Here is a 26785-nt window from a genome sequence, read left to right as displayed (position 1 = left end):
TTTATTTTGTTTCTTAAATTCCACATGTGAGTGAAATCACATGGTATTTGTCTTTCTCTGGTTTATTTTGCTTAGCGTTATACTCTCTAGACCCATCCATGTTATTGTAAATGGAAAGATTTCATCCTTTTTTATAGCTGAATAAGATTCCATTGTGTGTTTATATATTATATATAATTATATTATATATTATTATTAATTATAATTATATTATGTATATAATATATATACACATACCACGTCTTCTTTATCCATTCACCTATCGACGGACACTTGGGATGCTTCTATAATTTGGCTATCGTAAATAATGCTGCAGTAAATATAGAAGTGCATATATCCCTTCAAATTAGTGTTTTCATATCCTTTGGGTAAATACCCAGTCAACAGACACATGAAAAGATGCTCAACATTGCTCATCATCAGGGAAATGCAAAACAAAACCACAATGAGATATCACCTTATACCTATCAGAATGACTAAAAAAAATCAAGAAACAAGTATTGAAAAGAATGTGGAGAAGAGGGAACCCTCATGCACTGTTGGTGGGAATGCAAACTGGTGCAGTCACTGTGGAAGACAGTACAGAGGTTCCTCAAAAAATTAAAAATAGAATATCATACAATCCAGCAATCACATTGTAGGGAACCTATTTTAGGATTCAGATGAGGCTGTTGATGGTCCCTCCCCCATCCCCACACAGCCTGCCCTTCAATATATACCAGTTCAGAAAGGGCTCTTCAAGTCCTCCATCTGCTTTGTCCCCAGTGATTGATGCAGGAAATGACCCAAGCAGGAAAGTCATTCTTCCCTCAGATTTGCTATATGGGTTCTAAGGGGGGAGGGAGGGAGACAGTGAAGGAGAGAAAGAGAGAGCCTCTCTTCCTCTGGAATGAGAACTGTAAGAATAATTTAAGTCAGATTCATTAGTGGCCATCTATCCCAGCCTCAGGAATGTATAGGGAATGTACAGAGACAAGCAGAGATAAGAGGTCCAGGAGCTGATTACATCCTCTGAGCCCTACATTTAGCTGCCTGCATGTTTATGTGAAGAGTAGATTCCCTTTGCAACTTCAGCTATTTTGAGCTAGGTTTCTTTCTTTCTTTCTTTTTTTTTTTTTTTTGTAAAGTGGTTACCACTTGGCATTTTTATTTTTTTTTGTTTTTGTTTTTTATAATAAATTTATTTTTTATTGGTGTTCCATTTACCAACATACAGAATAATGAGCTAGGTTTCTGCTCTTGACTACTACATTGGAATTAATCCACATCCTCTACTCCTAAACTGGTATAAGCAGAGTCATCAATTTACTCTAAACCATGATACATATGCCTGCTAAACTGGGACTTGGTTTAGAAGACAGGAAGACAGGCTTTATTTTCCAGATTAAAATTTTATCAGAAGGGAATACTCCAAGTGAAAAAATAGGCTGTACACTCATCAGACAAGGCAGTAAGTCTGAAGGGACCCAAGCTCTGATCAGGCCCAGCTTTACCTGATATAAAGACCTGGGAGAGGAGCTCAGGGAGCATTAACAGAGGAAGATATATGCACAATATGTTGTTGGTATAGCTCCTACCTTGCACGGTTAATTCTCCCCAAACTGACCTATAAATTCATTGGAATTCCAATGGAAAATCCCAGCAGTGGTTTTGCAGAAATTGACAAGCTGTTGTTACATTTTGTATGGGGAAGCCGAGGGTCAAGAATAGGGGAGACGGGCTCCCGAGTGACTCAGTGGTTGAACATCTGCCTTCGGCTCGGGCGGTGACTCCAGGGTCCTGGGATCAAGTCCTGCATCAGGCTCTCCGCAGGGAGCCTACTTCTCCCTCTGTCTGTGTCTCTGCCTCTCTGTGTGTGTCTCTCATGAATAAATAAATAAAATCTTAAAAAAAAAAAAAAGAAAAGCTGAGACAATTGCAAAGAAGGCAGATATCAGATATCAAGACTACTGTAACACTATAGTAATTAAAGGAGTATGGAACCAATGCAGGGATAGACAGAGCAATGAAATACAACAGAATATCCATTCTTTTTTTTTTTAACTTTATGAACTAATTTTAAATGCACAGAAAAGTTACAAAAATAAAAGAATTCTCTTGTATCTGTTATCCTGCTTCCCCTACTATTACCATCTTATGATTGAGATTTAAAAGAAAATTTAAATTTGATATGTGGAATTATTTCTAAGTTTTGTTTTAATTTGCAATGAGCTTCGTTTTTCCTATTAGCTGTGACTTTGAAAACTCTTTATGGTGTTTGTTAATTAGTACTCAGTTTTACTTGCACCTTTGCAAATTTTCTATGCAGGTAACTCCCCCATCTTTGGAGTCTTATAAATTCTTCTGAACTTTTACCTTTTAGACCTTTGTCACACTGTACAAATAAATTCAACTTATTATTTGCCTTTAAATTTTGATCTAATAGTTTAGATGTTTTTTGTTTTGTTTAGATCTTTAAATACTTAAAGATCTATTCACATTTTGAGAACCATTTTGTTCTCAGTGATGGCATATCATCCTACTCTTTGAGGATATATTTTGAATTCCAAAAAGAGCCAGAAATCTTTTGTAGTCAAGTCAGATAACCAGAGTATAGATAAGCAAATACCACTTAGGTTAAAAAAATGGACAAAACACAAAACAAAGCCATCAGCTAGCTGTGATGATAATATGATAACATAATGATTTTCTTGTGTGATCAAGAAACTGCTTAAAAGCCAATTTCAAAAGCATTTTTTTAAATGGCAGCATCAGTTGGGTTATATGAGTTCCCATGGAAACTAATACAAAGGTTAATTAAAAAAAATAATTTCTCATTATGACCTTTATGACACAATGAAGGGACACATGGACTAGGGGAAAGACTGCAAAGAGCCTAAGTAAGGCTTCGTTGGCTTCATCACTATTGAGATACATAATCATTGGCAAGCTTTGTAGTTCCTCTCTTCATTCAGGAAATAGTTGTTGAGTGCTGGCTGTGTGCCAGGCTCTGTCTTAAGTGTAGGTTCATAAACCAAGCAGCCAAAAACCTCTGCCTTGTGAGATTTGTGTTCTAATGGGGAGAGTCAATGAATAAACAAAATAAGCAATAACAGAGCAGATTAGAAGGTGATAGTACCATGGGATAAATCCAAGCAGAAAAGAGGCTTTAGGGTGTGTTGGGGTTGAGGGAAGGGACATTTGAAATGTTAAATAGGTGCTGGGAAGACCTCACTGAGAAGATGCCAATTGAGCAACAGCTTGAAGGAGGTGAGAGAAACAGCCATGTTGACATCTGGGGCAAAGCATCCCAGGCAGATAGAACGGCAAGAAAGAAGTCCCTGTGGAGGCTAGTGGCTGGTGTGTTTTAGAAAGAGACAAGTGGCCATTATGGCTGAAATGGTGTGAATGAGGGAAAAGTAGCAGCCATGAGATGAGAAAACGGAGGGGAGAGGAGAGGGGCAGATGAGGTAAGGATCTGAAGGCCATTCCCATTGGCGGTTTGGAATGATGTGATCTGCCCTTGTGAATTAGTTGGATCCCTCTAGCTGCTCTACTGAGAACAGATTGTGGAGGGACAAGCTTGGAAGCAGGGAGACTACTTAGGAGATTGCTATAATAATCCAGGTGCGTGACAATGACGGCGAGAGCAGGCTGGTAGCATGGGGGAGGATGGGGGGATGATAGTTCGGTAAAGAAAGAAGTTGAGTTCCGGATATATTTTTTACTTAATAATCTCATATATATTGTTCTAAATAATACATATTAAATGATGATCATAATATCTAAATTATATCAATGAGTTATTAGTTTTTATATGCTCCATACTATAGTATAGTTTTTTATATTTCTTATGATGCTCATTAGAAGTGTAAATGTTATAGAAATATAATGTTTCTGAGCAAAAACAGTGACCATATGTGCCGGAGCAGAGACCAAGCGTGCAGTCTAAGATTTTTGCCTGAAAATGAATGGATGAGGGCTCATTGTCATGTTAACAGCATGAGGAAAATCTTAAAGTCTGTAGCACTGACAGTTTGAGGGTCCATTCCCTGTGGGCACTTTAAGGATTTTACCCATTCTGAGATAACAGTTTATAGATAATTGTTTTCTCAGACCTCATTAGAAGGGCCAAATAAACGTGATTTGAGAAGCAAGATATTGAAGCGTCTGGGACAAGAATGTAGCCTCCCTCTAGGTCAGAATGGAAACCGGTCCCTAAGAAGTAAGTTTAGCTCCATGTAGCTAAACTTCTAAAAATGCACAAGGTGAAAGGAGCAAGCTGTGTACTAAGGATGTAACATGCCAGGCACTGTGCTAGGTGCTTACATTTGTTATTTCATGTCACTTCATGTGGACACTCAAGACTTATTGGGAGCAAATGTTTTATCAAGCATAGTACAGCAAGTGAGTGATGGAGGCAGGATTTAAATTAGCGAGCATGCATGCAAGTCTGTCACCTTTTTGCTATGTCTTATAAATGAAGTATGCAGGACTCCATGGCTCTAAGGAACTCAAAAGATCAATGCAAGAAGGAAGAGTATGGCTGGACATTGGCCTTTTCAGGATGACCATAGAGAAGTTTCTCTCATAGAAGACATGTGAATGGCTGTGGTTTTCATACCTGACCATGCAGAATCACCAAGGATATTAGGGATAAAACTTTTTTTATTCTGAAAAAAGACTTTCTGGTCCTTCTAGGTAGGAAGTCTATCACTAGTCTATGGTTCTATACATGAAGAAGAACCATTCAGGGGTAGGGATAAAAAGTAACAACGGGAAACAACATAAAGCCTATAGAGCGCAATCTCTATACTACTCTACTCATTGGCCATGAGTAAAAAATTTGTACCAAATACAAACGATTTGTTCCATAAATGTTGCTTCTAAATAATTAATAATCTTTTTGAGGTACTGAGGTGTCATTCCCTGCATTATGAAGGTTTCATGGACTCATAAAAAAATGGAGGTGGGAGGGACCTCAGAGATTTGTCCCCTCTCTGGAGAGCAGAGGAGGCCAAGACCCAGAGGGGCAAATGGCTTGTTGGAGGCCCCAGGAATCCGCACGTGGTCTCACTCCAGTACTGTCTCCATCAAGAAATGCTGCCTACCTAAATATCTTTCCCAATGTTGTCAGTCACCCTACTGATAAAACTTGGTATTTCTGGCTTTTATTTGAATGTCCAATTTTGCTCACCTACTGCTGGCCCCAGAAACAAACTCTAAGTATTAAAAAAGCTATTCCCTGTCCACACACTTTTAATGATTTAGATTCTTTAGCAAGCATAAGACCCTAGTTTGGTTTCAAATGTCAGGACTTTTCTGTATTTCATTTTCACATTTAAAGGTTATTCTAATATAAATGGGGGGTGGGGGGAGGTGGAGCAGGTAGGTTGCCTCCAGAACTCAGCTTGTTTCTTTAATGCGTTAACCCTTCCTTTAGGTCTCTTCGTTTTGCCTCTCGGCCACATATTTAATTTTAAACAAACTATCTTTCTCATTTAATTCTCCATTAAGTTTGTGCCAACACATTTGGGAAAGAAAAATAAAGGAGCTATTTGCCCCACTTAAACCATTCTCCTGCCCCCATGGCCTAGACTTGTGATCTAAACCCAGTTCTGTATCAGCAGGTGTTTCTCTAGGTGGAATGTTCTGTGTCTCTGCCAGAAAGAGTCAAGGCTTAATTGAAGGAGCAGCTACTCACAAGCCACTAATGTGAAGAGAAAGAAGAGAAGTCATATTAGAGCTTGTTCTTATCTTGGACCAGCTGCCACTCATCTCTTTTCCTCTTTTTCTTCCTTTCTTTCTCAAGATTTAGACCAAAGAAGCAGGCCATCTTCCTGGTGCATCTTCAAATCCACAGAGAGATGTAATAGGACTCTAATCTTTTTGGGGGAGGGGATCATCTTTATAAGATTAAGATGATGAAATCTTTGAATACCTTCCATCCTTATCTCTTTTTAAAATAGTGTCTTTCCTTCAGAGCATCAAGGCATTATAAAAACAAAGAGAAAAATGTGGTGGAAGATGTTGGTTCTCATTAGATGGTTACAATTCTCATTGGATCAACTGCCCTTTGGGTAAGTGGGAGTGATAGTCTAGACATTAACCTAAGGTTGTTGAAGTTCTTCACACATTTGTCATAAAATTCCTTACTTGAAATTTTACTGTAAAATCATTAGGAATTATGTTTAAATAAATTTTTTTAAAAACCTGCAAAAAAAAAAAAAAAGTCACTGGCCAGTAGGCTCTACTTAAAGCTTAGCATCTGAAGGGGGAAGAAATTTATTTTAAAATACCCAGTTCATTCAAGTAACATGGCTTTGTATGTAGATCAGGACTATTTACTGGACCAGGTTCATGATGCAAACCTGCAGAGGAAAACATGGAGAAGGAACATGACCTTGGGGAGATTGACCTTAAGAAATGGAGACTTGAGGGGGCACCTGGATGGCTCAGTTGGTTAAGCCTCTAACTCTTTATTTTGGTTCTGGTCATGATCTCAGCGTCATGAGATCAGTCTCAAGTTGGGCTCCACACTCAGAGGAGTCTGCTCTAGATTCTCTCCCTCTCCCTCTGGCCCTCCCACGTTCTCTCTCTCTCTCTCTCTCTCTCTCTCTCTCTCTCTTTATTTTTTAAAATTTATTTATCTATGAGAGAGAGAGAGACTTGAAGGAAAGGGTGTAGTTCTGTTTTCCTGGACTCTTTTTTTTTTTTTTTTCCTATCTCACCCTAACATGAATTAATCTAAATTTTTTTTAACCTGAATTTCAGACTTTTTGCCTTCTTGGACCATCCTCAGCAAAACTATGAAGTAGATACTATTTTATGATCTGTTTTCTTATGACAGGCAACTAGTATCTTCACATTCTCAGTACCTACTAATCCTTTTACCCAAGAAGCTAACAGAGATGTGTATGTGGGCCTCCCTGCCCTTCTTACAGATGAAGCTATTCCTTTTTTTTTTTTTTTTAAGATTCTATTTATTTAGAATAAATAAATATTTTTTACTTAATAAGTAAAAAAGACACACAGAGAGACACACAGAGAGGCAGAAACACAGGCAGAGGGAGAAGCAGTCTCCAGCAGGGAGCCCGATGTGGGACTTGATCCCAGGGTCACAGGATCATGACCTGAGCCAAAGGCAGACGCTCAACCACTGAGCCACCCAGGCATCCCTGAAGCTATTCTCTGACAAGGGAAGGGGGGGGTACCACTCTCTTCTCTCCACCACAAGCTGTGAGGTCAACTTGAGAGATATCAGGTCAAGTGCATGAAACAAACCCAAGAGGCAGCATCTAAAACACAAAAACAAAACCTAACCTGGGTACACTAGACAAATCATTCATGATTCCAAAGTGGGTGATGGGTGGAGCAGGATCCAGATAAAGAGACAATAGGGTGACTGGAGCCTGGGGAAGTCAGATGAGATCTACAGGGTTCAAAGCGTAAAGTGCAAGGTGGGGCCTGGGGTAGAGCAGAGCTTGGGTGCTCTGATGGAAACTCTGGGTGGTGAAATGATCCTAAGGTGTCTACTTGGCCTATCCCAAATGTGTTGATAATTAGACTATATATGCTTGGCTCCAACTTCATCCTCCTGTTATTTCACAATTTGATGCTAGGCTGGTGTCCTACTTAGTACATTGCTCCTTTGCTGGTTGTTTCCCTGTTAAGCTCAGCCCATAGGGGTGCTGGAGGGACACTACCAGACAGTAACTCTGGGAAGGGGTCTTACTTCTCCAGAGTCTCAGCTGCCAGACATCAAGTGAGGATGGATAACAGCCACTCCACTGGGCCATTAGGAGTCAACAAGCCCACTCAGCTCAGTTCTGGAGCAAGGATCAGGGCATGCAAGGAAAGGAGGGGTGGGTTACTCACCTGGATGAGGACTGACCCTTCAGTCCGTCAAGGTACAGAATCAGTCGGGATCCAGTCGGAGAAAGAGAAACCACACTGATTATTTTAACAGCATCAATATAAGGTATTAGTGAGAAAGATACTGGAGGACTGGAAAAGCAAAGAGAGGACACTGACGAAGCAACACAGAAATTCCTGGAAGCAGCTACCCTCTGAGGCTAGAAGAACAAAGGGAAAAGGTTAGAGTTATTAGAACATAGAAGTTCAGAAGGGGCTGCTGGGCCTTACTTTTCTTTGGAAAGGACACTGGGTGCCTCAGAGGAATGTTTGTGTGTAGGGGGAGGAGGGATGAAATGAACTGCCACTGCCAGGATCGGGCTGTTGGGGCAGGACTGTAATGTTTCCCTTTTCCCTTCTACTGCTAGGTAGCTCAGAGTCCAATGGGTAGAACTTATTATGGCTGCCATGATTTTTCTTACTTTATCGGCAACACTTTTATGTCAACATATATTGTGTACCTCTTTGGAATCTCCTCAAAATCGTTTGGAAAACCACAGAATATTTCTACGTCCATCTATACTACCTTCATCTATGTCTTCATCTAAACTTCTCTACCTCCATTTATGCTTCATTCCTACTGCCATGGATGACTCATCTATGCCTCTATCAACACTTTATCCACATCTGTAACCATGAGGAGACAGGGCCAGCCACGTCTGTCTTTGTAGTTTCAGTTGTGTGTTTTCCACCCAAATTTGAATATGAAAGCATAATTAGGAAGGTCTTAACAAAAAGATAGTTCACATCTGCTCTTCAGCCACCACTGTGTTTCCATGAGAAAGCCTTGCGTTGACAGATGTACTAACGGGCCTGCGATATAGAACCCAAAACTTAAAAAGTTCTAACCCATCAAGAAATCTCATTCATCATTTCATTTTTTGGAAAGGATATAAAAAATGAAATGTCAGAGCTATAATGTCAAGACTGTTTAAAATGTCAAGTGCTTGTTGTTGCATAGCCTGGCTGTCTGCTGTTCTGATCAAACCCCCAACTGGCATAATAATTACAGATGATGCATCGCATTTTCATGCACAACTGGACCCAGATTTATAACAAATCAGCGGAAACGTTCTCATTGCCTGGCCTGAAATTTTCTCTTTTACTACATAGCTTAAGACCTTTCCTTTTGGAGCAGAACACTATTACTGATTCAAGGCAGGATTCAGGGTAAGGAATAAGAAAAAAAAGGACAGAAAAAAGTTTCTCTATAGACCAGAACTCGGTCCTTTATAATACGCAGATACAACAGGAGCCAAGAGGCAGGAAACACATTTTCCAAATGCATGTTTAAGAAGAATGTCAAAGTATGGAGACACTGCCCAGATAATCCAGGGCTATTTCAAGATGCAGATTAACTTAGGTGTGCACAGAAATATACATGTGAGCTCTATTTTGAACGTATATGGAGACAATCCCCCAGTTTAATCATCATGTTCTAATCCAGAGAGATCACTAATGTATAGACAGAAAAGCAACGATTCTTTTGTCTACGATCTTTATGGAAGTCTCTACTGGACTTAGGTGATGTCTTCCCAAGCCGATACCAATTATAACAAAAACCTGAAATCAACAGCATGTACGTGGGAGATTTTCATTTCTTCGCATCCACTGAAAGTCGGGAAAGGCATTCTCACGGCACCTTCATTTCCACCTTCCCTAGATCAGTCTTCTCACATGGTTTGAAGGAAGCCTCCCTTCTGTGTCTGGCTGTTTCCCATTGTAGATTACTTTTAGTACATTGGAAAAGTCAAAGCTCTTGGAAACAATGTCCAGAAGATCCTGATCTTTTTCCGTGCCATTGATAAATTCTTCTAAAGTCAATTCTCCTAGAAAATAATAAGTGAAAAATTAACAAGAGGCTTTGTTCATACCAATCCCTGGGGTATACAATATATTCCTTTGTACTTCTATTGATATTTTTCAGACATCCTTTCACCTCAACCAGATTCTAAGTTCTCTGAATATCCTTATACAGAAAAGCATTCAGTGGTAGGGTTGCCAATGAAAATGTAGATGACAAATACAATTTTTTCTTTTTTTGGGAGAGAGAGAGACAGAGAGAGAATGCAAGTGGAGTTGGGGGAGGGACAGAGGAAGAGGGAGGGAGAGAATCTCGAGCAGACTCCACGCCCAGCATGGAGCCCAATGCGGCGCTCAATCTCACAACCCTGAGATTGTGACCTGAGCTGAAATCAAGAGTCGGACACTTAACCAACTGAAAGACCAAGGTGCCCCGAATACAATCTATTTTTAAGTTGAGAACATCAGCAATGCATCTGTGTTCACATACACATTTATGTCTCTACATGATACTGGCTATTTGACCTTTAATCTTGAAGATAACGACCAAGTGATAGAAGCATGAATACTGCTGATTTCTAAGATGAGGAGGAAATGACTGCATGCAAGGCTGTTTTCAATGTTCTTCTCCCTGAAGAAATAATTGCAGGGAGTGTCAAAGCTGTGAGGAGGGTTAAACATTTTTTTAAGATTTTATTTATTTATTTGAGAGAGAGAGAAATATATACAGAGAGCAATGAGCAGGGGGAGGGGCAGAGGGAGAGGGATGAGCAGACTCCCCACTGAGTGCTGAGGCTGACTGGGGGCTCCATCCCAGAACCCTGAGATCATGACCTGAGCCAAAACCAAGAGTTAGCTGCTTAACAGACTGGGCCACCCGGGCACTCCCTAGGAAGGTTAAACATTCCTCATATAATTATTGGCCAGCCATTTTCTGATATGCCTTTTTAAAGTAAGGTCCATGCCCATCATGGAGCCCAATGCAGGGCTTGAACTCACAACCCTGAGATCAAGACCTAAGCTGAGATCAAGAGTTGGATGCTCAGTTGATTGAGCCACTGAGGCACCCCTCTCCTTTTATATTCCTAATTTCATCACCTTGACTTAAGCCTTGGGCCCATGCTGGCCAGTCCAGTGCTATAAAACCATCGCCTTACACTCATGTGCTCTCGCTGCAATGTTTTGTCACTGTCCTCACCCTACAAGACAACTCTTCAACATTTAGGGGGATGGGAGGTACTGTTGACTCACTTGGATTGTCATTATGAGTTTTATGGTACATGCTGATAGCTAGTTTGTGCAAACATCCCCAAATGCCCCTGTTAATCAGTCTTGGAAGTGTAAAGATCCCGTCCTCCCTCGATGTCCAATCAAGCAGACTGTGTGGTGGAATGTGTTGTTCAGTGTTCAAGGTCAGGGGCTCTGGGGCTGGCCAACCTGGAGCATCTCCCTTAAATCAGTGTCCAGGTGGCAGAGCTTGATTTCCTTGGAAGTGCTGTCCATGCAGGGAGGGGGAGGGCCACCGAGAGTTGCTAGGTGGAACTGCTATGATAGACAACTTGCTGCACATAGATGCCAGAGCAGATGCTCTGTCCAGGTGGCCACTCCTGGATCCCTGTATGTAAGTTTCCCCCATAAACCTATGTCTTACCCTGCATCAGGCACCCTGCTCACCCAGAAGTCTGTTTTTCCTCCTTCTCTCTCTGCCCCTCCCCTCACTCATGCTCTCTCTCTCTCTCTCAAATGAATAAATAAAATCTTAAAAAAAAAAAAAAAAAAACACCTATGTCTTGATCACTGTCTCCGAGTCTTTTCTTTGGCCTCAGCGGACCACCACCCACCCTAGGCTTAGAGTCTGCTGGGAGGTAGCTGCACAAGAGTGCATTGGAGTTGAGGGGTAGAGACGTAGCTCCTGATCTCAAAGAGATTTTACCAGATTGGCTTTGTGCCCAGGTAGAAGGCCAGCCAAAGACAAATCAAGAGCATTCAGTAACTAAGTATGTGCCCCTGGGGCGGAGGGTTTGCAGGACCTGAAGTCAGGAGTTACACTGTACCTGTACTTTTTAGTGGGTAAAGTCAAATATCCAAAACACCACCACAGTGATTCAAATATAAATAAGCATGGATCATCCCACTCTCATAAGATACTCCCTTTCAGGGACACTTGGTGGCTCAGTGGTTGAGTCTGCCTTTGGCTCAGGGTGTGACCCCGGGGTCCCAGGATCGAGTCCCACATCAGGCTCCCTGCATGGAGTCTGCTTCTCTGTCTACCTGTGTCTCTGCCTCTCTCTCTGTGTCTCTCATGAATAAATAAGTAAAATCTTAAAAAAAAAGAAATTAAAAAAAAAAAAGATACTTCCCTTTCAGTTGCAGTGGCACTGCAAATTCGAAAGCACATTTTTAAGAATTTGTTCCTTAGGTTTTCCTTATGCCAAAGGAGTCTGCAGAACCCAAGGGTAGGAATGGAGTCACCTGTGTCTCACAGGGAGAGTATAACTGTGGGATGAACCAAAGTTAAGGAGAGAAAATTGAAAATGAGGAGTAGTAAGTGTGCAGCTGGGGAAGGTCAGATGGGTGCAGAGCAGGGGTCACGGGACCATAAATAACAACAGGACGATCTTGTCCTTTGCAAAGGAAATCGTAGCTGCTAAATCCCCCTATGCAGAAGTCTTTCAAATTTCTAGGGGCTTCACATGACCGCCAGAGAAGCGAGAGTGTAGACAGGGGAACCGAAGTGGGTTCTGATCGCTCAGCTGGATCACCTGTCGCCACCACTGCTGGAGGAAGGAGCTAAGTCTGAGCACGGGGAGGGTATAGTCACCATGTCAGGTGAAGGCAACACAAGCTACTGGGGTGGGAAAGAGAAAAAATGGAGTTTCTTTAAAAAAAAAAAAGTTTAAAAAAATTGAGATAGAATTGACATATAACCTTGTGTCAGTTTATGGTGTACGACACAGTGATTTGATTCATGTATTTATTGCAACAGCTCACATGAAGTGTAAACATCCATCACCTCACATACTTACACTTTACACTTTTTTTTTCTTGTGATGAGAACCTTTAAGTTCTATTCCCCTAACAACTTAGAAGATGGAACTCTTCACTGTTGTTCTTTCACTTTTCTCAAAACATGTGAACTCTGCATATTCGGTTTTTTCATGTTTCCTAACCACTTATGATTTAAAAAAATTCTTTTTGAAATTGAGCCAACTTCTACCTATAGCAGCTTATAATATTTACTATTTCTATTTAAAGTCCTCACTTTGAAATTTTCCTCTTTCCCCTCTAGCACTTAGCGTTCATTCATTTATTCATCAAACATGGATTAAGGCCCAGCTACAGAGGGCCACTTCCTCCGCCACACAGCTCGGCGGACGATGGTGCTGGAATGTGACAGGTGCTCAGAAAACATGCTGACAAATTGCTTTCCTTTATCTGACGTTCCTAAACATTGCTTCCTAATCCCTTTTAATTTTCCTGATTTATGCCCAAACAAATTAAAAGGATGGTTTCTGAATCTGTCGAGAAAGGATTGCCTATGCACGTCCAGAAGCCTCCCTTCAAAAAAAAAAAAAAAAAATCTACCAGCAAAGAGCCAAAGCCAGTAAGAGGTGACTGAGTTGGAGATCACAGGACTCAGAAGGATCTAAAACAGGGACGCCTGGGTGGCTCAGTGGTTGAGCATCTGCCTTGGGCTCAGGTCATGATCCTGGGGTCTTGGGATCGAGTCCTGCATCAGGCTCCCTGCATGGAGCCTGCCTGTGTCTCTGCCTCTCTCTGTGTCTCTCGTGAATAAATAAATAAATAAAATTTTTCAATAAGAAGGATCTAAAACAATTGTTTGAGTTTTTATTATTTTGTTTTATATTTAAAGATACATTATATCATTTGTAGGGCATAATTCAGAAAGTACACAATTTTATTTTTATAGGTTGAAATAGGTATATACTCATCATTTATATTTACATTACTTAGTTTTCTTTGTTGTGTTTGTGGATACATTCTCTCCTCCTGGAGACCCTGAAGGTCAGTGCCCTTCCATCACTCACTCCCGATTTCAGCAGCTTCACTGACGATAGAAGCTCCCCATGAATATTTTCTTTAACCTGGTTTTTGCAATCTCGCTGTTTATCTTGTTGATATTCCTGGATCCTGTATTTCTTCCCACTAACATCTTACAGTATCTTTCATAACAGAACAAAAAAGGACCTTCAACCCCTCATCTCAAAAAAAAAAAGCCAAAATTTGCTGTGCAGTGCCCACATTATTATTTTTGCTCTCAAGAAGTCAGCCTGGTTTTAAAAGAAACCAGTCTGTGTAAAGGGCTTCTTTTTTGCAATCCTAATTCTTTTAAATTAGAATTTGGTGAAACAGGGTAGAGGGGCTGGGAAATTAGCAGAGATGGGGCGAGGGAGGTGGGGTCTCAGGAGATGAGAATGAAGGGACTTTCAAGGGCGGACACCAGTGAAGAGTCTACACAACTCAGTTTTGTAGTCATTAGCAAGGTGGCACTAGAGGCATTCGGCAGCATTTCACAGCAGAGTTTTTAAGAACAGCAGTTTCTTTTGTATGAGAAAAACTCGATTCCCTCCTATCTCCTGGTAGTTCTGCGTCCCAGTTTGAGTCACTGTGACTCTCGTGGCTTTCCACAATGTCCCAGTCGAGAACACTGGTCCTTCTGGTTAACTGCTCAATAAAATGTCTCCATGCTCTGTCCCTGTTTTCTTTTACCCAAAATATCCACCCAACAGTCACTGCTTTCATTTCCTCTTCGGCCTTGGTCTGTCTCTTTTCACTTTCACGGTGTAATATGATGAGCCACTCACATCTCTCCTGTCCCTGTGCTTCCTGGCGCCAGGGTCAAGTTGCCTGGACACTCTCTGCACTTGATGTTGTGAACAGCACCTAAATCTTCCTAAATCATGTCAAGAACGACTCCGAGGCAGTGCTTGGTATAACACGACTGCTCTTCTTCCTGCAGCAAAGGTTGCAGAATGCCAAGTTGTTGTGTTTTTTTTCATTATTTAAAAAAAAAAATTATTGGAGTTCAATTTGCCAACATTTAGCATAACACCCAGTGCTCATCCCGCCAAGTGCCCCCCTCAGTGCCCATCACCCAGTCACCCCCCCCCTCTACCCAAATGCCAAGTTAATCACGCGTCCCGACTTGTCTTACTGTCCTGCCTGTTCTAATTCCTCAGTAATACTGAGTGCTGAGCTTCAATCCCCTGCCGTTGGGATCCTCTTCAAGTTTCCTTCCTGGTGCTTTTGTGCACAATACACGATTAGAAGCAGCTTGCTGAATTATTACAATAAAGCATGCTCATGATAAAAAGCCTAAGCACTACATTAAGGTGTGATGAAACGAAAGAGTCCCCTGGACCTCTTTCTGTCCCCCAGTTTCACTTTCCATTGGCAATTGGCTCCCGTTAAACAGTGGCACTTAGAGTTTATGAAGTAGCAATGCGTACGCACATATATGTTAAAATAGTCCAGACACCTTTCTTCCTACAGTTAACATTGCATGTTGTGGGGGCCTGGGTGGCTCAGTCGGTGAAACGTCCAACCCTTGATTTCAGCTCAGATCATGATTTCAGGGTTGTGGGATTGAGCCCCACATTGGGCTCCCTGCTCAGCAGGGAGTCTGCTTGACCCTCTCCCTCTCCTCCACTAGTGTGTGCACATGCTCTCTTTCTCTTGCTCTCTCTCTCTCTCAGATAAATTAATATTTAAAAAATACATTGCATGTTGTGCTTGTTTCTTTTTTATTTCTTCCTTCACTTTTCATGGCTTCTTCTTACCAGACACTCCTTCACCTGATAATTATTCATAGACGTGTCAGGAAGTATAAACATGCAAGAAATACCAAAGTACATAAAACAGAAACAGTTGCCCTCGTGGAGTTTGCAGACCCTCATCTTTTTATTTTCTTAGCATTTATCCTAGGCCTCTCTTTTGATTAATCTTCTGTGATTTGCTAACTACCACGATAATCATGCATAGAACAGGTCATAGCCGTTGTGTATTTTTCTGACCCAACAAAGGTGATGTTGGTCATTCTTTTGTAAACAATTTGCAGCGAAATTGGGATTTTCGCATATGTTCCTAAAGTTCCCGGTGTGCTGCGATCTTCTTCATCTCTGGTTTCAATATTCACTGAATTATCAGATACCAATGCTGTGCTTGCTTTTCATTTTGAAAAATAAAATAAATATGCTGGTACATAGTCAACGCTATTCTGCTATATTGGACCGAACATCTCTATTTCTACCAACACTGATGTTTTGATAAGAACGATAATCAACAATTTAAAAATCCTATTTGAGGTGTATATACTTAGGCTTGTGCAAACATGAATAGACATTTTCCTCGTGGTGTCTGCTCCCCTTTATGTGTGAGTAACACACTTTATTTTCCTGTGTCAAATACTGGCAAAATCCTTTTACACTTCTGCAAATATCAACCTTCCATGTCTTCATTACTTCCCCTTCCTCGCCTTCTGGTGCTCTGGGCCGTCTTTGTCCAACAGTACAATTTTAGCATCCTTTTCTTGACAGAGGGAATGACCCAGCTGTCTCTTAATGAGATGATAAAACAACCTCTGATAATTTGCATATAAAAGCAAATTTTATCAGTTTTAGTTCTGTATACGCATTTGCCAAGAAATGGTGGTTCACTGTTGTTCCAAAATGCAGCTCGTTTGATATCTTCATTGTAAAGGTAATGATAGACATCTTTTTTCTTAAATTCAAGTTTTCATCAGAGAAAATGATTCACATGATTAGTTCCATTAAGCTCTTCCAGAAACTGTAATATATTCTCTTTTTTTTCACATTCTCTTCCCAGAGAGCCCACATCCCAGCCTGCTGGTATCCTCAGTTATTGCCCAAGAAAATGCCTACACGCTTTTAGATTTGCATTGTTTTGCAACCCCCCCCCCCTTTTTCTTCTAGGATCCTCCAACCTCAGTCCCCCACTTCATTGGTTGCTTATACTTTGTTTTTGAGGAAACTGTTTCAATAGTAAATAAAGAGTCCTTCTTGTTTTCTGGAATACACTATCTCTTTCCTCACACTAATAGAAACCAAGGCCACCGCAGCCCTCATACTTCTCCAGGAGAGGTCCTATCCCCTCACTATCCTGTCACCTCACTTCCATCACTAGAAACAGGATCCAGGGATCTTTGCAAACATTCTTGACTGTCCTTTTGACACTCATTGTGTTGCTAAGTCGTAAACATTCACAATGTGCCCCCCCCCCCAATTTCCAGGGCAATTGTCATTTGGTTAATGATTTTAGCCCCAGGCTGAAATGTTTTATCATCTCTCCTTCCATCTCTGCCTTACTCCAGCGCCTCTAAGATTAAAAATTAAAACTGAACCAAACCTACAGAATTTGTCCTGTTTAGTGGTCAGAGTTTTCAGTTGCATATTTCAAATACGATTTTCACTGGCCTCCTGAGATCTTCCATTCTCCACTTCTCTGCTCCTTGTCTACCTTCGCCTAGCTTCCTGGTCAGTCGTGGGTTTCTCAAGCTTTCGCATGAACCGACTTATTCTGTCCTCGATCTATATAGACCCAAATATATGTGATTACAACCAAATGGCTTTGATCTTGGCAAATTATAAAATGAGCATATGGACTTGGAATTGAGGACAGGGTCCTAAGAGGGAGACTGATGCTATTGATACACTGATACATATTGATACATTTCCCAAGTGTTTTTCTGAGATTTATACTCTTGTCCAGTTGTTTGTCTCACTCACAATGGTGACTTCATGTGAAGTCCCTCCAGCCTCCTCCATCCCATCCTACCAGACTGAGCGGTCACATTAGACTTGCGCAAACGGCCACACTCAACATGGATGTCTACTGCCCTCTAGTGTCCATTACAAGATGCGGGCACGTTGGTTCCGTGGAAAAAGGAATCTTGGATTGATGACTACCATGGCCATGCAAGTCCTAGTACCTCATATCCATTGTCTCCCCCCCGCCAAACCACTTACTAACATCATATACTCCGTAACATCAAACTTTCTGTTTTTAAGGAACATTCCTAGATATGCTGCCTCAATCTCAAATCAATATGCTCCCCTACCACTTTACTGAGATCAAAGTCATTTGGCGTCAGCACCCTCTTCTCTTGGAATGTCTATGTCTTCCCTTGCACTCAGCCTCTGAAGAAGTGCACCTTCTCCGAGCTAAGAGGAGTCCAGATTTTGGGGTGGCAAGAGCAGATGGAGAGATGAGCAGAAAGAGTAGAAATGTAGAAAAGGTACAAAGAACAGAAATGAAGGCAAGTACAACTCTTCCCAGAAATGTGTAGTGAAAGGGAAGGAAAAAAATCTGATAGTAGAAGAAAATCACACAATTGAAGCGATGATTTTTATAGTATGGAAAACCTAAGTTTATTTGCAAGGTGATGAGACACCTCCAGTAGAAAGGAGTAATTACTAGAACATATCACAAACAGCAGACTCCTTCATATCATATTCTCCCAGTTTTCTTTCCTTGTACCTCCCTTTACTTGTGTTCATATATTCAAAAGTGTCAAACACCATGAATTGAATATATGTGTGCGTATACACACACACACACACACGCACACACACACACACACACACATATATATATATATATATATATATAGAGAGAGAGAGAGAGAGAGAGAGAGAGAAAATATATATAAGAAAATCCTAGTTGTGATGTGACTTGGACTTCATAATTTGGCCAATTCAATGTTCTCCAGTCAGTACAATTTTTAATTGAGTCAATATTTATTGACTATACACACATATATTTATTTATTGACTATACACACACACACATATATATATAGTCAATAAATATTCACTCAATTAAAAATTGTACTGACTGGAGAACATTGAATTGGCCAAATTATGAAGTCCAAGTCACATCACAACTAGGATTTTCTTGAAGGGTTCATGCTTTTGCCTAAAGGGCACTCCTACCACCCCCATCTCCTACTTCGTAAATTAAAAAAAAAACAAAACCAACAACAACAACAACAAAAAACTCTCCAAGGAGAGTGACTGCCTTACCATCATTGTTTATATCGATCTTATTAAACACCAAGTTAGTAAATTCTTCAGGACTCAGAGTTTGCTGGCCATTGAGGGCTTGTACAGCCTGCAAAGAGAAATTAAATCAGAGAGTTCACCTTTGCTGGAAGCAAATACATTTTGTGACATTTCTACCCCAATGTAACAGAATTCGAGGATATGTTCGTGTCATTTTTGCTGTCTAACTGTTCTAGTTGTTAAAAGTAAATAAAAAGATTATATGTCAGTTCAGGATAACGAGGCTTAGACATTTAATTAACTGCATACAATCTGAAGTTTGATATTGTACAGCACAAAGGGAGCCATTCAACATATCAGGTCACAAAAGATGCAAAAGAAGGCTACTGGAGGAAAAAAAAAATTGTAGCGGCCACTGTCATAAGAATTCTGGACCTAGAGAACAGGCAATGTTTTCAACTTCAGACCAATTATCATTATTCTTATGGAGAAACATGAAAGGATATTCTGTAAGCCTCCAAGGCTTCCCCTCCAGCTTCTGACACTGGCACCTCTGGTCCTTTTTGCCCTTTTGTAGAATGATCGACTGGGAAGACAGATATGTGTGCCTTGGAAGGACACTGAATTTCTCTCACATCCTGCCAGCACCTTTTCATCATAAAGGCTGTCAGGAGACCCGGGGAAAATGACATTTCCAGCTTTCCTAGAGGGAAAATTTAACCATTCTTCCCTCGTCTCCCACCTCTAGGTGATTAAATTAAATGACCAATGTTTGATATAGAAATTCATAATAAAATGAAAGAGAGACAGAGAGAGAGAATGAGTAGTCATCTGGGAATTTGAACATAACTGTCGTGACTAAACGTGAAGGGATCTTTAGAAAAACCACTGGCAACATATTTTAATTGAGGGCACAGTCTGAAACAGGACTATCTTTTCCGCTGCTTCCCAAGCATTACTGAGGCTGAATCCAGGGTCCTAGCGAGCGGTGGTAAAGCACCACCCCTGTGGCCTTAGCAAGTCAAGGTCTCACAGTTAAATATAGGGTAATACTTAGAATAATGGTTACCTACATCTAATGTCCTATTAGATGAATGTTTTTAGGGTTTCTCAGTGTCCCGACAGCCTAGAAAATTTGGCTTGGCATCCAGTATCCCCAGTAGAGATACCAGACCACATATATAAGTCATAATAAAAGATTATGAAATTCCTAGGATTTGTCTGTCACCCACCTCCAGGCAATATATGTGAGACTGAAAGACTGACTGGAAGGATGATGAGGGCTGAAGGGGTATTTTCGGAGGGAGTCATCAGCGTTGCCCATGTTTTCCCTCTTCTTACAGGAGAAACATGGTTGGGGGACAGGTAAGGAGGCATGGGTTGTTTCCTTCTTTCCTCCCTTATTTAGCATATCTGCATTTTCTCCTGCTAAGCCCTTGGCTGAGTGGGAGCAGGAGGAGGGGGAGAGATGGGGGAGCAGGACAGCTCTGACCTGGCAGGCAGCGTCATGGTTATCTAGCATCAGAGCTGTCTGGGTGGCAGATGTTTAAAATCCACTCTTTGTCTGAGACCATGCCTCCCCTTCATTACTGAGACTCTCTCCTGCAATTCCCTAGATGTGCATCATGCATTCTGATTCTAGCTGACCCCTCGAGGAGGCTCCTTCTAGAAGTTCTAGGTCTGAGTTTCTCAACATCTGCATAATAGATATTTCAGACTAAATAATTCTTTATTGTTCAGAAGTGTCCTGTGCATTGGAGACTTTATCAGCACCCCTGGTCTCTAAACTATAGATAGCAGTAGCACCACACCCTCCTCCACTCACTCCCCTGCTAACAACCAAAATGCCCCCCAACATTGCCAAATGTCCCCTGGGGGAGGAGGAGTACGACCACACAGCTCCTGGTTGAGAACCACTCTCCAGTTCTACCTCCAGCTCCCTCTTCTTCTGGGATGCCCTCACTCCTCCATGTGGCTTAGCTGGACAAGATCTAAGACAACTCTACTTCAGCTTTCCCCACCTCCCCCCATATCTGATCCATGAAAAAACCTTCATCCCAACTAATTTTGGGCATGAGATACTTCCTAAACGTACCCCTCTACTCTGTCGCCACAGCCTGTTTCATTAGGTTTCTCAGATTTAAACACTGGAACACAGTGTTCCCCAAACATCAATGATTTCCTTAAATCACCATGCTATTGACTTGAGGGCTCTTACCCAAGAAATCCTGTTTAACAACCCTTCTAAAAAAAAAATCCTCCTGACCATTTTATGCCCTTGAAGTGAAATGAAGATGTAACTACTTCCTTTGTAAATTTTGCCTAAAAATCTAGTACTTCCTTTGGATCTTTTGATGGTTGGGCTATATTTTAACACCCTGTTAGCATGTATTGAGAGAACTTAAACTGCATGTATTACTCCTTACCCTATTTTTTTTTACTTGCCCCCATATAGAAAACATGTGTGTCAACCACTCATTTTTTATAAGTACATATTCCGTTTCATTAATTTATTTAAAATTTTTCCTCTTTTAAGTCACTTATTTTTAGTATTTTAAGGGACTCTGTGATGTAAATCATAGAACTTTTATCTTGATGATGTTAATGATTGTTTTTTCTGACCAAAAATGTTGACTCTAAAATAAAGATAAACTTTTACCCTCTTGGTGCAGATTACCAAATTTCCAGGAATGTTATATCCATTTAGAGTCCCTCCACAGTGTGTAAGACTCTTGTTATAGTCCCCTGGCCAGAATTACATCTTATTCTTGTTAATCTTTATTAGTTTAATTGGAGACAAATAGTATCAACTATTAATTTCTGCTCTATGCTTTTATTATTTCAATTTCCCTATTTTTCTTCTCCTTATAAACACTTTAAGAAAAAAAACTCAATTAGCTACTTAATATTTCTCTTTTCCTTACTAACATAAGTTATACATGTTAACTAATTAGTCTGTCCAAAAATTTCCATAAGATTTAGGCAAAATCACTTTTATCGTTTCATTCCTCCTAATTCTTTTGAGAATCTAATGGCTATCACTCTCTCCCCCAAAATGGATAACATACAGGGAAAAATTTGCCTTCAATGTCAGGGTCTTCAAGGATTCCCAAAGGCCACAGATCCATAGATCCTGGGATAAGAACCCTTGCTCTGAGTACTGCTTTGGAGGCATTCCTCAATATTTGTATGCTATATTACATATTTAATGTTTTTAAAATAAATTTGAGTATGTTTATTTAAGAGGGTAATCTAAAATTTACATGGGATTGGGCATACTCTAAAGAGAATTTTCGATTCCTAATTTTGTAGGTACAGAATTTCTGAATTTCAATGCTTACAAAATTCAATTACAAAGTGCATCTTGGCATTTTTTTGTAAATTGCCTGTGTGAGATTATTATATATGATAATATACGATATTAGTATTCTCTTGAATTCTTTGCATATGTTGGTTAACTCTACATTTGCTAAACAGTCTTAAATATGAACTTTGTCCATTTGTTGAGGTGTTTAATTATAATTGTAGTTCTACCCATTTATTTTTCTTTGCATTTTTGCTAATATTTATACTATGTATTATGTTTGTAACTCAAACTCCTTCATCTATAAGTGAAAGACTTTGGACCAGATCATTTCTAAGACCTGATTCTAATTCTGAGTCCAAATTCACTATATTGCATTCATAATGTTTATCTTACCTCACATCCTCACTTAGGTATAGCGTCCCGCTGAATCATCTTTTACTCTATGATCCACTTCATTTTATACATGATGATAACTATTCCCATTTCTGTGATGGAGGGGGTGATATTTATAAAGGGAATTATTGAACTTTAGAGCTGGAAAGGACCCAAGATCCTTGAGCTGCCTATTAGAAATACTTTAGTCCAGCCTCCAGAAAGATGGGTCCTCAGGTACCTATGTTCTTAGTCCATGGCTCTTGCTATCTAGACCATCTAGTATTTGAGCTGCTCCTAAAAAAGCTGCACAGATGCAGACAAAAAGATTGTTTTAGATCATGTTTATTTCACTTTTCATCTGCTACATTTGTGAATTTGAACACCACAAGAAAGTGCTGGTTTGCAGGTGCACACTCAGTAACCAACAGCATGGTGAAACTCAAGTTGCTCCAGCGGTTCCAAATGTATATCCCAAGAGTCACCAATCATCTAGAGAGCTGTCACCAGCTCCAGAGGGAGGAAAACTGCATGAACCATACAATGTCCTACAAAGCTACTTCACTACTTCACTTACCATGAAGATGTTCAGTAGTTCCTTTTTGTCAATAGAACCGTTTCCATCAGCATCATACAGTTTAAAATACCATTTTAATTTTTGATCCATTTTTCCTCGTATAACCAGATTTATAGCAGCAATAAACTCTAAAAAGTCAATAAATCCATCCTATGGAAAGCAAGGTGGTAAAGAAAATAAGTATCTTAGGAAAATCAATTGCTTTTTATTTGAGAAGTCATGGTTCATGAGCAGGACCATTAGCACAAATTAATACAACCCACAAGATTTCAGCATAGAACTTTCCCCTGGCATTTAGTTAAACAAACAAACAAAAATATGGGTAATTTATAGGAACAAGTAACTTTAAAGTCAAATAGATTAGATGTTAAAAAAAATTGTCTCCTTTGTTTTTTGGAGTTTAGTCTGTAAACTCAACTTCAGAATTTTAATGCTGTTGCTCATCTATTTAAGAAAACTATTGCAATAAAAATAATTGTTGAGGTATTTGAGATAATTGAATAATTTAATGTGTGAAATAAGTGACATAATTATGATAGTTAACTAAAATAAGTATGTTAAAATAAGCAGTAGTCCTCTTCGTGCTTTAACTCCAACAAAATCTGCTCTGGATACATTTCCTGACCTTCCAGTTTATATGTTATTCTTCCTGTGCAAATCCTCCACTTCCTTACTTGACAATCTGCATTTTAACTATTTTTTTTTACTCATTGATCTAATTGAATCATGAGTGCTTGCAGGGAAGGAGCCTTCTCAAATTCACAGTGTCTTGTCAGTTTTGGAAGATTCTCAGTCATTATCCTTTCAGATATTGCTTCTAGTTCATTCTTTCTACTCTGTCTGGAAGTCTTTTTTTTTTTTTAAGATTTTATTTATTTATTCATGAGACACACACACACACACACACACACACACACACAGAGAGAGAGAGAGAGAGAGAGAGAGAGAGAGAGAGAGAGGCAGAGACACAGGCAGAGGGAGAAGCAGGCTCCATGCAGGGAGCCCAACATGGGACTCAATCCCAGGTCTTCAGGATCAGGCCCTGGGCTGAAGGTGGCGTTAAACCGCTGAACCACTGGGGCTGCCCTCTGTCTGGAAGTCTAGTGAAGATGTGCAATTTCTATTAATATGTATAAATGTGTATATAAACATACGACTATCTATATGTATATATCCGGTTTTCACCAGGAGGTGAATTACTTGATGTGCTGTTCTTAGGAGCGGGGCTCTGTTCCTGATATTAAAGAAGAAAATCAAAAAATGTTTATTGACAGGGGTAAAATGGTATAACAAAAGGAAACAGGTAACCTTAAATATATAGGTAAGTGTCTTTTTTAGAGGAAATATCTACTCCTTACGCCAAAAAAAGGGAAAAATTCTGAAATGCCATGAGGGAAGGCTGTGTCCTCACCACCAGACATCCTACAGTGGCTGTCTTCTTCTGAATATCTTCAGGTTTTGTCCTCCACTCAGAAGAAGACGGGGTACCAATATCTAATAGAAAGGAAATACTAGGGATCCCTGGGTGGCGCAGCGGTTTGGCGCCTGCCTTTGGCCCAGGGCGCGATCCTGGAGACCCGGGATCGAGTCCCGCGTCGGGCTCCCGGTGCATGGAGCCTGCTTCTCCTTCTGCCTCTCTCTCTCTCTCTCTCTCTCTCTCTCTCTCTCTCTCTCTCTCTCTGTGACTATCATAAATAGATTAAAATAAAATAAAGTTTAAAAAAAAAAAAAAAGAAAGGAAATACTAAAGAACTAAATTCTGTACTCCTTTTTAGAGAGCCCAGCTGATCTTTTTGGAATGCTAAACTCCACGATTCTTTTTAAGTACATCGTTTTCAGTATGAATCAAAATTTATGAGTCTCTTTTCTGTAAAGATTTTGCCATCTTACTCCATCTTTGAAAAGATTATTTAAGGCTCTCAATCTTACGCAGTTCGCCTCATTCTGTTTTAAACTGGTAAAACACTCTCAGTTGAAACAGAAATAGTCTGTATCATTCTTAAGAATCATATCCTTTGAGACGCCTGGGTGGCTCAGGGGTTGAGCATCTGCCTTTGGCTCAGGTTGTGATCCCAGAGTCCTGGGATTGAGTCCCACATCAGGGTCCCCGTGAGGAGCCTGCTTCGCCCTCTGCCTATATCTCTGCCTCTCTCTCTCTATCTCTCACGAATAAAATAAATAAAATCTTTTAAAAAATCATATCCTTCAAACCTTGCTCAACCCAATGCTCAGCTATCTTAAGAAAGATAACCAGCTCTAGGGAGGTGAGTGACCCACTCTCTGCTAAGTTCCCGTAGGAATTCAGATGCCAATGGTAGCATGCGCAGTCCAAGAGAGCATGCTGTCAGCTGCATTCTCCTTGGAATTTTGGAAGGCAGAGTCCTATTTACAAAACAGGATGTGACATAAAATACCCCTTTCCCTTGGAAATAAAGGGCTGTAAATGGTATGTGTTTGCTTTGAGGCTCAAGCTTTTGTGTCTAATCTATAAAAAAAACAATTGAAAAATCCCCAGTAGCTGTGGATGTGAAGCAAAGCCTTCTTGGCTGGTTAACAGCTTTTTGTTTGTTTTGTTTTGTTTTTTTAAAGACTACTACAATATCTTGGATATTGAAAGCCAATGTGCTAATCATTATAGCATTGTCTTCAAAATGTATTATTTTAAAAAATTTTATACAATATATAATAAAAATATAATAAGAAAATATTTAAAAAATTTACTGCATGTATTAGATGTTTACATTTTACAACTTCGATATCTTTACCCCATCAATAACTTTAATATTTCTTATAAGTAGTAGGACTTCTGCTAACAGTCTGGAGTCTGGTTGAACGGATCTCCTAAAGGAAATTGGCTCAAGTATACAAAACAAAGTTGGTTTTACCTTTTCTCCATCTGCCTTTCTCACTGGTCTTTACCACTTCACCATATTAATTCCTAGCCTACCTATGGCTGAGACAAGGGAAATATGTTATCATAGAGTTGAAATTCATTTAAGATGACATCAAAATACCTTCCAATTTGGTGGGACATGACCATTATTTTTCAGTGACAAGACCAGCAGGTGCAGAGGATATAAAGTGGGTGGACAGTATTCAGCCAGGGCACATTGGCTCCCAGGTCTTCCTCCTGCATCTCTAGGCTGACCAATCAATATAACTGTTTCCTGAGGCAGCCCCAGTGGTTCAGTGGTTTAGTGCCGCCCTCAGCCCAGGGCATGATCCAGGACACCTGGGATCTGGTCCTGCATCAGGCTCCCTGCATGGAGCCTGCTTCTCCCTCTGCCCCTCTCTCTCTCTCTATCATGATTAAATAAATTAAAAATTTTAAATAAATTTAAAAATAAAATTTAAATACATTTAAATATATATAAATATATATATATTTAAATTTATATAAACTGTTTCCTGGATGGTTCTTACGTGTGTTTGCCCAGAGGTTACAAAAGCATCCTCTCTAAGAAGACTGAGCTGGCTGGCTATAAAGTTTCCATAAAAACCTTGTATTCTAAAAAAAAAAAAAAAAACAAAAAAACAAAAAAAACAACAACAACAAAAAAAAACAAAACAAAAAAAACCTTGTATTCTGTGATGGTTTGTTTCACTTCTCAAGTCCTGCTTCAGTGATTAGAGTTTTAGCGTCACCTGCATGATAAATGGCAACAGGCTAGCCTGAGCAATGCTGCTTTTAGAACATTTGGTATTTTATGATTAGGCACAGTGGGCGAGTGGCCCTCACTCCTTCCTAACCAGGCTCTGGAAGCTCTGAGCAAACTGTACCAGGAGATGAGC

At 40.1% G+C, this 26785-nt stretch overlaps 1 protein-coding gene across 2 annotated transcripts in view; it reads right to left on the bottom strand.

The window, feature by feature from the left end:
• Positions 1-9490: 9490 nt before the first annotated feature.
• Positions 9491-26785, bottom strand: part of GUCA1C (guanylate cyclase activator 1C) — a 34463-nt gene continuing 17168 nt past the window's right edge. The window contains exons 2-5 of one of the 2 annotated variants that reach the window (XM_041727360.1): positions 22994-23143; positions 18724-18846; positions 11371-11378; positions 9644-9719 (exon numbers count right to left, since the gene is read on the bottom strand). In XM_041727360.1, coding sequence (XP_041583294.1) covers positions 9644-9719; positions 11371-11378; positions 18724-18846; positions 22994-23143 — 357 coding nt within the window. Of the gene's footprint in view, positions 9723-11370; positions 11379-18723; positions 18847-22993; positions 23144-26785 lie in introns of both variants that reach the window. The other variant, XM_041727350.1, reaches the window with a different exon arrangement.

This window comes from Vulpes lagopus, chromosome 1 (genome assembly GCF_018345385.1).
Source record: "Vulpes lagopus strain Blue_001 chromosome 1, ASM1834538v1, whole genome shotgun sequence".
Classification (NCBI taxonomy): Eukaryota; Metazoa; Chordata; class Mammalia; order Carnivora; family Canidae; genus Vulpes; species Vulpes lagopus.
This window is presented reverse-complemented; position numbering and strand designations above follow the sequence as displayed.